This window comes from Colletotrichum spaethianum (assembly GCF_022836535.1).
Source record: "Colletotrichum spaethianum MAFF 239500 DNA, contig04, whole genome shotgun sequence".
Taxonomy (NCBI): domain Eukaryota; kingdom Fungi; phylum Ascomycota; class Sordariomycetes; order Glomerellales; family Glomerellaceae; genus Colletotrichum; species Colletotrichum spaethianum.
The window spans coordinates 1,312,111-1,329,180 of record NW_026054774.1 but is presented as its reverse complement, the minus strand read 5'-3'; the positions used below and the strand labels follow the sequence as shown (position 1 = coordinate 1,329,180).

The 17,070-nt window shown below is 51.3% G+C and overlaps 2 protein-coding genes and 1 non-coding gene across 3 annotated transcripts; 2 read left to right on the top strand and 1 right to left on the bottom strand.

The window, feature by feature from the left end:
- Positions 1-2,736: 2,736 nt before the first annotated feature.
- On the bottom strand, positions 2,737-2,799 carry ColSpa_tRNA_063. The gene has a single exon. It is a non-coding gene; the product is annotated as a tRNA-Lys (tRNA).
- A 5,262-nt stretch (positions 2,800-8,061) lies between these two features.
- Positions 8,062-9,631, top strand: ColSpa_02397 (nitrate transporter; the record flags this gene model as incomplete). The annotated part of the gene is made up of 2 exons (XM_049268609.1): positions 8,062-8,196; positions 8,252-9,631. The coding sequence occupies 2 exons, from the start codon at positions 8,062-8,064 to the stop codon at positions 9,629-9,631; spliced, it is 1,515 nt and encodes a 504-aa protein (XP_049124566.1).
- A 1,939-nt stretch (positions 9,632-11,570) lies between these two features.
- Positions 11,571-16,505, top strand: ColSpa_02396 (ATP-dependent helicase SGS1; the record flags this gene model as incomplete). Its single annotated transcript, XM_049268608.1, has 4 exons — positions 11,571-11,706; positions 11,755-14,065; positions 14,324-15,242; positions 15,303-16,505. 4 exons carry the CDS (start codon positions 11,571-11,573, stop codon positions 16,503-16,505), a joined length of 4,569 nt encoding a protein of 1,522 aa, XP_049124565.1.
- Between the last annotated feature and the right edge of the window lie 565 nt (positions 16,506-17,070).

Genomic DNA, 17,070 nt, shown 5'->3' with positions numbered 1-17,070 from the left:
TCGCTGGGATCTATTTTAGAGAACTATCACAGTAGCGACTCGAGACGAGACCGTAGCCATGCCATGGAAGGGTTAATGGCTGGTAGCCGAGGAGCATTCTGGCGTGGTCGTGCAGTGGGCGACATCGTCGGCCTCTTGGCGTGCTGAGACATTGAGTAGCATCTGGAGGCCGAATCTCTCCGTTCGCCCTCTGCTGACTCGGTCGCCATGGTTGCTTTTGAAATGAGGTCTAGCACATACTTTCTTTTCCGTTGTTCTTGAGGTTCATCCACGAGATGTAGTCATTATTCCTTCAGCGTCCACAATCTCCAACAACCACGGATGTTGTAGCCCTATGTCCTTTTTCCGCACTATGATCCATCTAGACGCAATGTACAACCCCTGAGTGACAGTCTATAGCTGATCCACATTGGGGTCAGTTAGGCTGGGCTTCGGGGTTTGGTTTCTTGCCCTAGATTTGGCTTCGTGTGCAACGATCGCTTAGGGGAAACCAGTACAGGTTGGCATCTTCTGGTGAACTGATCAAGTCCTGGCACCTATCCAAGAGACACTGTAAACATTGTCGGATAACTTGAATACTTTGGCGTCGCAGTGGAAGCACCTAGCATACGAGTCTCTACTGGCTTATTTAGGCCAGCTTCGGGACTTCACACTTGTGCACCGGAAGTCCAGCTCATTGAGAACGGCCCGGTAGATCGTGCTGTTCCCTTCTACTAGCTCTCCTCTTAACCCTAGTCTGGAGATTCAGCACTTACGTGATGTATTTGCCATTTCCACATAACTTGAGGTGCTCAAGGGGAGCTCACTCGACACCAGCCTCCGTTTCCTGCGTAGTCATTATGGCAAGCTTGAACTGCAACCCCCTTCTCTACTTTGGTAATTCTCGGCTCACGCACCACGTCTTTTGACCTTTTTGATGCTGGCCGTTTGGGCTTATTACAAAAGCCTAAGAGAGGGTTTTTTTTTTTTTTTTTTTGGAAACTGCGGCAGTGTAGAAGCCAGCGGAAAACGTACTATAGTCAGCAGCTGCTCACACGAAAGCGCCAAATCTCTGTCCGGGGTGTCGACGAGAAGCAGACATGATCGAATCCAGAACACCGCGACAACCTTTGAACATCTCTCTGCTATATCTTGGTGATATTTAAGTACGACTGCTTCCGCAGCAAGGTTAGTTAGAAGGGGCAAAAGCTTAGTGAAAGATGGCACGACCGGTAACAGGAATGATAGTCTGGCCCCTGAGACGAAGTTGTTCCTGATAGGACGGCGAGGGTCATATAACATGTCAGATACTGAAGATCCAGTCTTGCATGACCAAGGAACATTTCATATGGAGTATTGGCCTATCACCTGTGGTTGCCTTCAAGCGGCCTTTGGCATGAAGCGATCGACAAAAAGCATACTGCTCTAAACTGCGCGTTGACTCGATACATATAAACAACCCAACTGTTCCGACAATTACATGTATATTTATATGGAGAATATCTACCTGAGTCTTAACCATGAATCGTAGCCGTTCAGACTAAGCGATGGGGGATGGACATCATGCGTTTACACTGGCTGTCAAGGGGCGACAGGATTGAAATGAAGCTGCCTTAGCAATGAATGAAAATTTTATAACATAAGAAACACATATTAAATCGTTATCCTAAGATGCAAAACTGACAAACATGCTTTGTTTACTCCTGGTTATTAGTCGGAATTTGCTGGCCATGGTTGCATGCTCGTTGTTGAGTCGGGGGACGATGAATGTTTCCTTCTGCTTTCCAGGGGAATGCTGCAACTTGCGGCGCTTACACTGCTTCGGGGGCTTTATCAAGTGAATGAGAATATGCGTTGAGGTGTCATAAGAAAAAGTCTTGTATGGTTTTCAGCCTCTAGTGAGATGTTACTCACGTCACCTATTTGCTGGGGAAGTAAGTTCGATGAGGTACAAAACTACTGCACCAGTCCGTCTTCGGTTGTTTACGTCACCGTCTTCAAGCAACTATGATTGACAACGTGTCTGGAAAGACACTATTGTTGATTCACTACGATGCACTTCCCATGCCACGTGGCTGGAAGCTTAACTTGTGAAATCTTCGGCAGTGCCCATCGCTGGCTGCTCCGTCGAGTCCGATGATCCGACCTGTACTTGATATACAAACATCTTCTCAAGTAGGAAAAGTTTACAATGCACTACTTCTAATTGCAAGAATACACTTCTGGCACGCCTATTAAGTCTGTGTAGATGTTTCTTCCCAGATATTCAACTTCATAATTTGAACTACAGTGTGTTTCTTTCTGACGCGTTGAGATATCCGATGAACTTGTAACACATCCTTTATATTTAATCCAATGACTTGACACCCAAGACGTCCGTATGGAGATGGAATAAAAGGTAGTCAACTCACAGAGGGCAGATAACGGCACAGTTCGAGGAGGTCCGCAATCTGGAGACAGACAGAAGAGATCCACCGTATAAGCTCGTAATTCCACCAACACACCCCAGTCGTAGATCCAGAAATACATCAGAAGCCCTAAGCGCACACATAGGGGAAGCATGTCGCCTTGAGACCCTTAGAGAGGTAAAAGAAAGACTGGAACGTCTTGAAGAATAGACGGGGTCAATACTTGTTCAGAACTGAAAGCAATTCTCCCCAAAAAAAACATTGGAAGCGTCAATCGCTGACGGGAATTGAGCCCGACGTGGCTGAAATTTGTTAGCTTTGATGATGCTGCGATGGAAGAGTCAGGATGAGCTTACGGGTCGAACCCACAACCTTGAGATTAAGAGTCTCACGCTCTACCGATTGAGCTAGCCGGGCGGATTGAATCCTGCCTACAGGATGGTTGGTGACGGGCAGCGGTCGTGAGCAGTTTATGGACGCGGATGAAGCCCCCACAAGCTGGAGCGGACCCTCTGCTGACGATGGAGGAGTACGCTCGGTTTGACGTCGATGGTGGTTCAAGTACAGAGCCATGCATGCTTTGTGTTACTTTGGGAAGCAGGAGGACCGAATCAGTGCATCAAGGCTCAATCCACCGCGCACTTGCGCCTGGGTCATACGAAACAACAGGGCATGTGCGTATTAAGCTACTTTCTCGATGATAAAAAAACATCAATGGAAAAATACAAGGGGTTGTTCTGCTTTCCCGCCGGGTCTCTTTCAAGATGGCAAGAGAACGCAAAAGCTGAAGAGGCACACTCGTAGACTTGCTTCTGTGACAAGGTACATTCTGTCCATGATCAGCAATGGTTTTCTCCAGACTGAAGCAGAGTAATTTGGCAAACGGTAGCCTGGTCCTCAATAGCTACACTTCTTGAACCAACAGCCTGGACTTTGAAAAGCTAATTGAAAGCCGCAGAAGGGTAAATGTATATGCCATCATCTTGGGCCGGGGGCCCTTCTGACACTCCGCTTTTGCGGAGATGGAGACCGCATTCATGCTCCCGTAACGGACTATTGATAGCCTCGAAAAGCTATCCCTTGATGTCCTAGAGTATATTCGACTCTCGCATGGACTAGGAGGAAAAGTTTCATTCATCCCCGAAGCAGAAGGGTTCCGTCAACTTGTCCGGTAAGCATGGCCAGTCAGCCACTATGTTTATGATTGACCTGAGGCTCGATATGACTTCTAGGCGTCCTCTCGAGCCTGATCATGACGAACCAGATTCTGCAAAAGTCAGAGAAATGATTCTGGGCTCTCGTCATTTCCCACAGAGGCAGACGTCTCGCCTATGATGCTAGCTCGACAGTACCTAGATAGGAAAGCACCGAGTACAGTAGTGTTCAAGCTTCGACAGGCTTGGTGGCCTGCTGAGGAGAGTATGGGGCTTTCGATGTCGGGAACGTATTGCTGAAGAATAAACAGTCCGCTGAAAAGTGGCTGACCAGAAGCTTCGCGGTTTTCGGGAACGGGTTTCGGGGAAAGACCATAGAGTTCTGGTCTTGCGAGAACGGCTCGTCATCGAGACATGGTTTCATTTTCGGCGTTATCGATGGCTCCCAATGGAAAGACCTAGTTGAGGGCAAAGGAAAGAATGCTACGGAAGAGCATGATGCCTGCGAGTGCTGCAACCCCAGATGAAGAGTACATAGTCAATGATCAGCATATGTAGTGTCGAACTATCATGTCTTGTAGAACGGTGTTGGAATCGAGGATGAATGCTATCGCAGTAAGGAAATAAGACGTTAATGGTCTATAAACCGGGCCATCAGTCATTCTGAGTTCGTCAGCGTGTTCTTCAACCTCCTAGTTGCAACATCAGGATGGGGGTGAGAGGGCGAACAGGAGAAGAGATGGGCTAAGCGCTGTCTAGCAACACATGGTAAGCGAAAAAACTGGGATAAAGGAGAGCTTCAGACAACCGCAACACCAGGACCTGAACCAGCTCATGAACTTCCCAAAACCCCCTTTTCTAAAGATTCCGAGCGCAAACCAAGAAGAGTGAAGGCAGAACGAAGGTCAGTCGCCTCAAGAGCAAAAATATACTACTCGGAGATGTTCCTCACTGAATCACGATAAGAAGTCGTTCCTCTGACTATCTTTGCCTTGGCTTATCGGGAGGTGTGCTGTTTAGTGGGCTCATCAAGGATCGTTGAGCACGAGCTGTTCTAGGGCCATCTCACGGCATACGTATGAAAACGCTGGAAGAAGCCATGGTGCAGCCCCCAATGGGCCTTTTACGTCTCCCTAACTAAGAATGTCCAAAGAGTGGCAAAGTCACTTCTCGGCCTGGAACGCAGCAAGATACAGCTATCACGATCCACGCGCCAAGATTTGCAAGTGCCATAATTTAGCTCCATTGTCCTAGTCCATGTCGCATGATAGCCGCCTTCCCTTCAACACATCGATTTGGATAACTCCGGCTTCTGCGAGAGATTGTGATATCAATCGGGCCGCAATATGAGACCACAGGTAAGTTTTTTCGAATATCAGAATCTGTAAGCCGAAACCTGGCGCAAAAGTTTCTCGTTGGATGAAGATATGGACGTCGACGTTGACCGGAGATGCAAATTTCGATCCACTTGCAGGCGAGGGAGTGATCTGTAAACCAGTTCGTGGAGTTTTGAGGCAGCGTGGTGCGCTTGGGTGCTGGCTGTTGGACCCCACGCTGTCTGCGTAGTCCATGGAATGACGGGCCCATTGCTTTATATGTCTCGGCATGATTGCACCGGATAACAACCGGCTCAATGGATTAGACTTGACAACCAGCTCACAGCCGACAATACCAATGCTGCGCGGTTGAAGCTTGTCCTGCTCGGCTCGAGATGGGTGGTTCCTAAACACGGCCATTGTGAACCTGGAATCAGTCTGCCATGGTGAGATGTGCAACCACGCAGCCGCCAGGTGCTTTAGTATCTATGTGCCCGCGTGCATGGGAACACGCTGACAAAAACCGGACCTCGTTAGAAAGATGGGGGAAAGATATGGACATCTTGTCAAGGGCACTGATTAGAGGCATTTGGTGAATGTAGTTTCCTAGAACTACAAGTATGTCGCAACCGCCGCAAGCAAGAAGTACTGAAGACACTCCAAGTGCCTGCTTCCATCATTGTTGTTACCATTGCCTGGATAGCCTGTGACGGCTTGCCCAGGAGATAAATCTTCAAACACTGATATCCAAGATATGCAAGAAGGTTGAAGATATCTTGCACACGCACATGACGCATGGACCATCTGGTGCCTTGAGTGTTGTTGTGCGGCTGGTTGAAGTGGTTGTTTTGTTATCTTGAAATGGACAACTCCGCGGAGCTTGATTTCCACGTGCGAAAGGCAAAAGGGGTCCGCAATGCCGCGTTAAGTGGAGGCTGAAAGGGCCGTTCAAAACGCCCGCAACCCGCGGCCGCTGTGCCGAATCCATCCATGACAGATGCGGTAGCGCCGAGGCGTGCTCTTTGTCTGACGTTGGAATCCAGACATGGTCCTAGAGGGATAAGCATGGAGGATTGAAGTAGGGACGAGCTGTATAGTCTAGACCCCGTCGCCGGCAAGCCGGGGATGCACGCCGCAGCGGGAGACAGAAGGGCCTGAACCAGACAAGCGGGATTGACGTGGGGGCACGGCAGGCTGACATAATTCATGGAGTATCCGTACACCCCTGCTAATGGGGGCTGCGTGCGCCGGGGGCTCCCTTGGCTCTACTATCTTTATCTTATCTCAACTTCTCCCCCGAATGCGGCCTGCGTACCCAAACTCCCAGTCATCGCAATTTTTCATCAGCTGTGCGTTACCCCTTCAGTCTCTCCCGTTGTGCCTGGGGAAATCTCAGGGGCAACAACAACAACAACAACAACGTGGGGAGAAAGGGGATTCGGGAGGACAGTTGGGCGGAACCACAGCATTGCCCAATTATAAGGCTTCGGATTACACCAAGCCATCTATTCCTGGCCAGCAGCCGAATAACGGTACGTACGCGGCAGCACAGTCTAGGATCAGGATCAACGCTGTGCCCAATTCTTTGAAGTGTTTATGGGCAAGCCTGACAATCTCGTGCTACAACTTCGCCCGCGCTAGATGACCATTGCTGCCAGCTAGTGTTGGACGGGCCAGGCATCAAGGGACTGCCATGCAATCTGCGGCCCTTGTCCGTCAAGATCCCGCCGAGTCCCTAGTCTTGTCCCCCCTCAAGGGAGCCAAGCCAGTGCTTGAAGTTAAATCGTGATCAGCCAGGACTTCGTCAACTTGTCATCATCACCAGACGTCACTCACTTAACAACACGCATCTGAGCCACGAGAAGATTCGGCTAGGAATTGTGACTTACGCCAGTTCACAGGTCATAGCCGAGACTTCGAGACACATGCCACGCTCGAATAGATCCGCGGAGATCGACGCCAACGATTCACGCATACACCAGTCAGCTATCAGAGTCAGAGCTCTTATCTCTTGGATGCCAGGGGTGGGGCCTGGCTCATCCGTCCCAACTGCATCTCGAGCGCCTCTGCGAGCCTCCCAGAGATAAGCAACAAGCTTGCAAGCCTCCGTTTCGTCGTTTTGTCCCCCATTCCCCTTTCGGCCCTGTCCAATCATTGCTCTTTCAAGGCACTTTACTGAGTACCCTAGACAGGCAAGGACCGTCGAGATAAGGCATGAACCCAGTGCCAGATCCTATTCTGTCCAGCTTACCAGCTCAGTGTGCTTCGCCATCTCGACGATGAGAGTCGCGACAGCGGACAGCCAATGCCACCTACACAATTTCTGTGCCTCGCCCTTAAGACTGGAGTTCAATCGGGATAGAACGTCGTTCGACTGGGGCACGAATATCTGGGGAAAGCCTTGACTCCGTCAGCCTAGGCATCAGCGATCTTATCAGCTCTAGACGAAGCTCTAGCAGGACTTGCTCTCCCGGTAACACCTCGCTTGGTCCCAAGTCCAGTCCCTAGAAAACTGGTCGAGACACACACCTGGGTATACTTGTCAAGTCTTCGAGGTTCTCCTTAGCTCCCGGCCATCAAGAGGGTCGAGTGGATCGAGCCAAAACGTGCAGCACCGGGACTCTCGTTCGAGACACTGTCCTAGTGCCTCAGCCTACCTACACTACAGGAAGAATTGTGTCATTTCCGCCCATCTCCCGACCAGAGACTCTTATCAGAGAGATCGACGGGCAAGCCCGCTATTAAGGCTACCACACAAAGTGGCCCGGCCTGGTCTCTGTGCGCCGCTTGGCCGCCTCCATCGCATCAGCACCTACCCATTACCCTCGCCATTGCGCCCCCCCTCCCCTTGTATCCCCGCCGCCAGAGCAAGGGATTGCTCGCGGCAGAGTCGATTTGGTTTAGCGTGTCGTTCTTCCGGAGATGCTTCAACCGCCTCCAATCTCTAGAACCATATGTTGATTGAATGCAAGCAGCCATATAAGACTCTTCATTGAGCCTCCTGGATGTTCTGGCTAGAGACAGTAGCATCCGCCAACTCGACGACACCGTCAAAGATATCCTTACGACAAGGCTCAGACTGGGGTACTCTCGACAGCTTCCTGTCCTAATATTGACGACTTACACGAAACGTCAAAACACGATATCATAGACTTATACAACTCGAGCTCGAAGCATCGCAAATAAACACCCCACCCCTTCACAATGACACTTTCCGTTCTCTGGAGGGCGCCTGAGGTGAACCCTGTCAACCGCAAGGCCCGCAGTATCCCGGTGCTCAACATCTTCAACGTTTACGCACGCGCGTTCCACTTCTCATGGCTTGGCTTCATGATTGCTGTGCGTATAATCCGCCCATAGACTCTATTGGTCTTATTGCTAACGTGACACTCAGTTCTGGGCATGGTACACCTTCCCGCCGTTGTTGACAGTAACAATCAAGAAAGACCTCAAGTTGACCAACGCTCAAGTCGCCAACTCCAACATTGTTTCCCTGGTCGCGACACTATTCATGCGCCTCATCGCTGGCCCTGCTTGTGATCGATTCGGTTCCCGCATCGTCTTCGGCTCTCTGCTCCTCATCGGTACCCTGCCCATCGGTCTTGCCCCGCTGGTGACGAACGCCACAGGCCTCTATATCAGCCGCTTCTTCATTGGTGTCCTCGGTGCGACGTTTGTCCCCTGCCAGGTGTGGTGCACAGGCTTCTTCGATAAGAACGTTGTCGGAACTGCCAATGCCCTTGCGGGTGGTTGGGGTAACGCCGGCGGTGGCATCACCTACTTCGTCATGCCCGCGGTCTACGACTCTTTTGTCCACGCGCGTGGCTACTCTCCTAGCCAGGCTTGGCGCATGACTTTCATCGTTCCCGTCATCTGTCTGCTTGCCTGCGGTATGGGCCTTCTTCTCCTATGCGAAGATACCCCTACTGGCAAGTGGGCCGACCGTCACATCCATGCCCAGGAGAGCCTGCGATCTCACGGTGTGATCGATGTCCCGGGAGGCATCACCGATCGTACTGTTGGCTCCATGGGATCTGACGAGGAGAAGAGCAGCACCAACGGGAAGAACGGCGTAATTACCGACAACGAAGCCCCCCTCTCAGGCGCCGAAATGGTCGAGACCGCCCAAGGAGACACTGTGGTCAACCCGACCTTCAAGGATGCCATGAAGGTTGTCATGTCCCCTCAGACTGTCTTCCACGTCGCCACATACGGCTGCTCCTTCGGCGGTGAGCTGGCCATCAACGCTATCCTTTCTTCGTACTACCTGAAAAACTTCCCTTCCCTTGGCCAGACTGGTGCAAGCAACTGGGCCGCCATGTTCGGTTTTCTCAACGTCGTCACCCGCCCGGCCGGCGGTGTCGTGTCTGACCTGCTATACCGATTCGGCGGACACAACCTTTGGCTCAAGAAGGGATGGATCACAACTTGCGGTCTCCTTACTGGTGCTCTCCTGATTCTGATCGGCCAGCTCAACCCCCATAACGAAGCTACTATGTTCGGCCTTATCTTCCTCATGGCTGTCTTCCATGAGGCAGGCAATGGTGCCAACTTCGGTCTCATCCCCCATGTTCACAGCCAAGCCAATGGAATTGTCTCTGGTATTACTGGTGCTGGAGGAAATTTTGGAGGCGTCATCTTCGCCATTATCTTCCGCTTTATGGACAACGGCGCCAACTATGCCAAGGGCTTTTGGGTTATTGGCTGCATCCATATCGCCGTTAACCTTGGTGTTTCCTGGATCCACCCCCTTCCAAAGCACCAGCGCCATTAACTGTGAACTTTGGTAAAGATTGATGATTCTCTACTGTTGTTTAATGACTGTTTGGGCTGGCTTCTGGGACTGTTGGAAGGGCTATGGGAAAATGAGTATGGAGTATGGGAAACGGACGATATGATATCCACGGTTGGAATTCTTAGTGAACAATTTACTTTTAAGCGATTCGATCTTCCAAATTTTTGAGCCATCTTTATTGTGTGTTGTCTGCAATCCTTGTGAATCAAACCCAAGGTTTACACTGATACCTTTGAAGTGAACGCGGTCTGGTTTACCTATGTTTCTGGAGATGTGGACCATTCGTTTCCCACAGCTGTTCAAGCAACCACGCGGGTTCACAAACACACCGCCGGTCGTCAGAAATGCCTGCTTTTCAGATCGCAACAACTAGCAGAACAAATCCAAAAACCATCACAATAAAATCTAAAGGTAATTTCTTCGAGCTCTTACTTATTGGTTCTGCTCCTCGTTGAGGGGTGCTATTGCAAGCTTGGATGAACGGCCTTTGGAAAAATCGGCGGCGTTTTTTCGGAACCCGTGTGGCAACCAAGACTTCCCTTCCTCGAGCTCTGTATCAACGCACCATGATCTCACATGTAGTAGGTAATGTGCTTTTCAAGGCTAACAGCGAGACATCAAGCATTCTGACGTCAAAGATGCTCTCCACAAGAGGGTGGGCAGAGACATTCCCCAGAAGCTCCCTTTGACTGCATATGCCGTCTTATCTGCGCGTTTTGATCGGCATCTACCCGAGGGTGTGGCTGTCCCGCCCACGGGTCAGCATCCACCCTCTTGCCTGCACAGCGCAAGTCTGCTGCAAAAAAGATAAGGAAGACAAGCTTTCGTCTGGGGAAATCTGCGCTAAGCGTATTCAATCCGAGTGCATAGTAAGCTTATCGCGGTGCTTAAGCGTTTGGGGGTTGAGAGGGACCACTATGCTTCCGAGGGTGCAGCAATATTGCACTTGACATATCGTTCCTGTCATGGTCCATCGTCCTTCCATTGGAAGATTTCACACACGTGATAAGGTTCCCTGCGACTCTGAGTCTGGTGGACATGCTTGGATGTAGATGCGGAGAGGTCAGTGCTTGAATCAAGGCAATGTCACCTCTTTTCTGCTTCGATCGTTGAACCTTCAAATAGCTTGTCATGTCTCCTCAACACCGAGGTTATAGACTAGCATACTAGACGCGGTCCGTGATCTTGCACGGGCGAGTGGGGTTTCCAGTCAGACTCAATGAATGACCCAGCAGGACAATACACTTCCTCTGGTTCAAAGGCTTCGAGTGGAACGAATTGGAGGCTTAGAAGCCTTATCGTCCTACCAAACTTAGAAGATAGAGCAATGGGTGCATTCGATTGGCTCTTCCAAACGTGTCGTTAGATATGATAAGAGCCCCCCGAAGCTTTGCCGTTTGAACGCCAGATCACGTGGATACGAGATCAAACGAATGACTAAGCCGAGGATAGACGCGCCGACACGCTAGCTAAAGTGGGTGGGGGGGCCAAACGCGGTCGTCTTCACTATCGCGCAGATGGTATAAACACTCACGACCGACCTTGCAACGACCGACCGAAGAGCTTCAAACGCGCCCGAACCGTCCCCGATGACGCCTAGAATCCCCGAGGTACATCTCCTGCAGTCGGATAAATGACTCGAAACAATCTAGGGGATCAAATCTCCTGGCTGCTGAGCAACGTTGCGATATCCAAACCAACCGATCTCTTCTTTCCACCAGCTCGCGACCCCTCTGGCACCGAGTCGTCGCAGTCGCAAAGCCGCTTCGGTAGCTCAAGCTCTCAACAAGAGGTCCTGAGCCATTCGGCTTTTCAATCGATCCCTGGTCTCCCGCATGCTGGAGCTGCACTTCATGCCTTCGACACTGTGGAACAGCCACGGGATACCAGGGTGGCAACAGCGGGAAACTCTGCCTCCATGGCGAGGCTGACCTCGTCCACAAGGCCTAGGAGGCCCTCGCTGGCGGTAAAACAGCAACAGTTGCTGACACCGTCTTCAACGACGAGTGGTGGACGATTTCAGCAAGCTTACACTGCCAAGCTGCGGCAAGAAGGTGGGTACAGGTTATGATCTCGTGTGTACATGTACTGACTCAATGCAGATGCACAACATGAGCGCACCGACAGAAACCCTCCGTCGTCGTCACAAGATGGAAGACAAAAGCCTCCACCTGTGGGTACACCGGATTTTCTCGACGACGATGACGACGAAATCCTTGATTTGACAGGCAACGATACGATCTTGTCATCTGACTCGATTGCATTCGACGAGGTGGCTACAATATGGAACAAGGAACTTGCTTCAAGACCAGAACCGTTGACCAAACGTGGCCATAAGAGAAAAAGCACAGAGATGAGCAAGGCAGGAGATTTCGACTCGGACCCGGATGAATTCCCGGACATCTACAAGACACTGGGAACACCAGCGCCAAAGGATAGCCGCTCAGTTAATGGCCCGAAGACGATCCCATCAAGTATTCGTCGGGCGACCACCACCGACGGCGGCGTCGTCGAAGAACGAACTATCACGCAGACAATCAGCCGGACGCAGCGTACCTACAAGATGACCGACGAAGGGAATGGGAACGGGACACCGCGCCGGATACCAATGGCACTTGGAACCCAACAGGCCCTTGGAAGGACTCCAAGCAAAGCGCTGCGGATATCGTCAAGCCCCGAATCGAGAAGCAGAATCAAGCCACTGAATCTCCAAGCGAGCACGAACAAGCAACGTAGCAGACCTCGGGTTATTCAAGATTCGGATGACGAATTTGATGATGAGGATATCGATGAGGAGCTTCTTGCTACGCCGAGCCGACATAATGGCACTCTTCTGCCAGCGACGAACCCGAGATCGAGACCGGCATCAATTCCTTTGGATGGTGCCGAGTTGTCTGACGGACTTGTAGCACCCGATACCCCTTCCCGGCCCGATCCATCGGTATTGCAGATTGTAAATCGTCTTACGCCGGTCGACACGAATCATGTACACTCCTTGCATCGACGAGACTTGGACAAGCCACTATCCCAGCAAAGTGGCTCGTCCCAGGGACAAAAGCCAGCTATTCTCAAGTTTATCCTGAGCAACTCGGACTCAATGACGGTAAAGGAAAAAATGATTCAGGAACAACTCGAGCAGAACTCCAAAGAATATTCAAGGGTTCTACGGGAGGGTTCCAAAGAAGATCGTGCTCAACTCAAGAGCGCGAAGGAGTTGCTGCTAAAGCAACAAGCTGGTCTGAATGAAGTTTCCGAACTTCTCAAGTCTCACGCGAAACTTGTGGATGAGAGGGAGTCTCTCGCACTGCAAATTGCCGACGCCTACGACGAAGGCCGCGATACTGAAGTCGACGAGAACCGTTTAGACGATATCGCAGACAAAGCTAAAGATTTGGAGCAATCCATTAGCCGACTTCTTCCAGGCATTGGTATAGATGGCGAGTCTTTCATCGAAGAGTACCGCAGGTCAAAGTCCATCGTCATGAGTACACAGCCTGGTCACAAGGGTCTCTCGAGGGCATCGAGAGATGTGCAGACAGCCATGGAAATGGATAACCAAGTCATCCATCAGACACAGTTTCCTGGGTCGTCCAGACTGACCGACCCCAGAGACTGCTCGCCGCCGCCGTTTCCACGAGGTAGATCCCAGGCGCCCAGGAGTGCAAAGCCTCTTGCTTCGAATGCCAAACCACCTAGGCGGGACGAATTTGACGACAACTTTTTCGACGATATTGAAGATGATTTTGGTACTTTTCATCCTCCTTTGCCACCTGTATCCAGACCGACACCGAACCGCAGAAGTCCCCTGAAGAAAACACGTCCTCGTGCTCAGGACATGTCGAGCGACTATGGCGATGATGCAGATGCGGACATGCTCGCACTCGCTCAAGACTTCGAGCTTCGCCAGTCTTCATCCGCTGAGACCACCAGAGGCAGGAGTGTGCTTACTGCAACCTCTGGCAACACCACTCAGCTCTCAAAAGGTGTCGAATCCCTCAAGAAGAGGGAACCGCCTAAAACGAAGCTGTCAATCCCTCCCGAGCTGATGAAACACCCGTGGTCCGCAGACGTACGGAAGGCGCTGAAAGACAGGTTCAGGATGAGAGGCTTTCGCTCAAACCAGCTTGAGGCAATCAACGCCACGCTCGCGGGCAAGGATGCATTCGTGTTGATGCCGACAGGTGGAGGAAAATCCCTATGCTACCAACTTCCGGCTATCATCAGCAGCGGGAAGACGAGGGGAATCACGATCGTTGTGTCTCCTCTGCTCAGTCTTATGCAAGACCAGGTGGATCATATGTCAGCTCTCAACATCCAAGCGGTCTCTCTCAATGGCGAGACAAATGCCCAGAAGCGGAACCAAATCTTTTCTTCGTTCAAAGAAAGGAGCCCGGAACTTTACATACAGCTCCTGTATGTTACGCCAGAAATGTTGAACAACAGCCAAAATTTTATGAGGGCCCTGACGAATCTCTATTCCAACAAGAGGCTCGCACGCATTGTCATTGACGAGGCTCATTGTGTCAGTCAATGGGGCCACGATTTCCGCCCAGACTACAAGGCTCTGGGTAAACTTCGTCATCAGTTCCCTACGGTACCCATCATTGCCCTCACTGCAACTGCGACTCAAAATGTCATCGTTGACATCAAGCACAACCTGGGCATGGACAGTTGCCAAGTCTTCTCCCAGAGCTTCAATCGGCCAAATCTGACGTACGAGGTTCGCAGGAAAGAAAAGGAACTAATTCAGAAGATCGCCGATCTGATCACATCCAAGTATAGTGGTCAGTGTGGAATCATCTACACTCTCTCCAGGAAGACCTCGGAGCAGGTGGCTGAAAAGCTACGTTCCCAATACGGCGTCAAAGCAAGTCACTATCATGCGCAAATGACACCTGAAGACAGAATCAGAGTACAGCGCGAATGGCAAGCGGACAAGATCCATGTCGTTGTAGCAACGATCGCTTTTGGTATGGGCATCGACAAGCCTGACGTTCGGTTTGTTATCCACCACTCGGTACCCAAGAGCTTGGAAGGCTACTACCAAGAAACAGGACGCGCTGGAAGAGACGGCAACCCTTCCGATTGCATTTTGTTCTTTGGATATCAAGATGTCGCCACCCTGAAGAAAATGATAGCCGATGGCGAGGGCAGCGAGGCGCAGAAAGAACGACAGAGAATCATGCTTAACAGGGTTACTGCCTTCTGTGACAACCGGGAGAACTGTCGCCGTGTAGAGATTCTTCGTTACTTCGGAGAGGTCTTTAACCCCGATGACTGCGAGAAGACGTGCGACAACTGCCGAGCAGGAGCTGTTTTTGAACAGCAAGACTTCTCTGAACTCGCCAACGCGGCGATTCAGACCATTGAAATTCACGAGCGCCTGACTATCAATCAGTGCAGTGATATTCTGATGGGAAAGAAGTACCAAAGGACGATTAACCCCCATCCTGATGATCCCCACGGCATCGCCAAGGGGATGAAGAAACATGAGATCGAGCGTATCCTGGACAGGCTCACAGCGGAAGAAGCTCTTGAAGAAGAGAATGTGGTGAACAAGAGGGCCGGCATTGCGATCCAATACCTCATTGTAAGTCATTATACTAGTCCAGTCCAACAAACATTGCTTATCCAACTAATTTACTCTCAGGTTGGTCGCAACGCTCACTTGTTCCTCAACGGGCGCCGCAAGTTGCTGTTGTCGGTTCAGGTTTCCGATAGGAATAGGGAATCGTCGGTACCAAAGCCCAAAAAGCGGGCTAAGAAGAGCAAGAAGGATGATGGGCAGGATCTTGACGAAGAATCGTTGAGACGCCTGCCACCTTCGACGAACGTATCTTCGCCTGCCCAAGTTCGGAGAACTCAGGACAAGAGGAAGAAGGGCAAATCCCTAGCGACCATTGTTGATTCCGACGAGGAAGACGAGATGTTGTTACAAGCCATGGAAGAACAGAATCTGTCCATGCATGCAAACGGGTATATCAAGGACGGCTTCGTCATGTCCGACAATGATTCTGACGATGGCTTCGAGCCACTGCCCAAGACCCGAAAGCGAGGAGATACCTCCAGGGGTCTCGGCCCTCGTATTGAAGGGGATGGACGTTTGGGCAGCCTTGATGAACTGCATCAAGACGTCGTGCACAACTTTGTCGAGGAGGCTAAGCATCTGGAAGAGTCGTTGCGCAACGCGCAGGGTCTGCGGAAACCTCTTTTTTCTGAGAAGAGTTTCCAGGAAATGGCCATTCGATGGACAACGACTCTGCCTCAGATGCGCCAGATCCCGGGGATTGAGGCGGAGAGAGTGGACAAGTTCGGCAACAAGTTCATTCCTCTGATCAAGCGCTTTCAGAGTAACTACAAGGCTATGATCAGCATTGCCGACGAAGATGAAGACATGGACGCGGGCGAGCAGGACGTGGTCGACTTGATCAGCTCTGACGAAGACGAGGACGAAGCCATGGAGGACGAGGAAGAGGGAGAGGAATCCTCAAAGTATTTTAGTAGCGGACCGCCTCCCCTCGTACCTGCCGTCCAAGAGTGGAACGAGCGAATGAGGGAACTAGACACGGCCCCTTCATCCCGAGCCCCATCGTCGAGCTCAGCACGGGGGCGCGGTGCGGGTGGCCGAGGCGGCCGGAGGTCAGGCTCTCGCAAAGGTTCTAGCACATGGGGAGGCTACAAAAAGCAAGGGGGCGGCGTTACCAAAAGAAAGGCCGCCGGCGGAGCAAGCAGGAGGAGCAGCGGTGGGGCAACCGCTTCAGGCTCGAAGAACGGATCTGTGACGAGCTACCTCACCAAAGGTGGAAAGAGAGGCGGAAGGGGAGGTGGCGGCATCGGGCTGATGCCGCACTGAGGCAATGAGAAAGGGGAGCAAATGGGACCGAAGAGACATGACAGACACGATTCAAACAACACTAGCCTAGCACTCGAGGCACGCAGGAGCCTGTTCTATTGCAAGGCACGGCTTTTTATGAAGCGGTTGGGAAAAGGAGATGGTGAGGGGGGATCCAAGCGAGAGACACGGTGGTTTCTTGTCCGTTGTGCATCTTCATGACGGCGGCGGCGGCGGCGAAGAAGCGGACGATTACGCATGACGGTTCCTTGGTTTCGCACGAGCAGGCGTTAGTCGGGTCATTAGGCATCATCATCTCTTCGGCGCAATATAGGCACACTTGGGCACTTTTTTATTATTATTGAAAAAACGTTGACAATGACCAAAGCGTCTCTCCCTTGGTGGGGGTACACCTCCCAAATATCTTGTGCACGTCCTCGTTCATGTTTGCACATTGTATCCCATGTGACCAGTGGCGACCAAATGGGGCGGCAGGCGTCGAATCTACCATGCACTTCGCGGATAGACGGTGGAAGGAGGGAGGAGGACCAAAGAAGGACGGTCTCGAAAATACGATTATCAATTT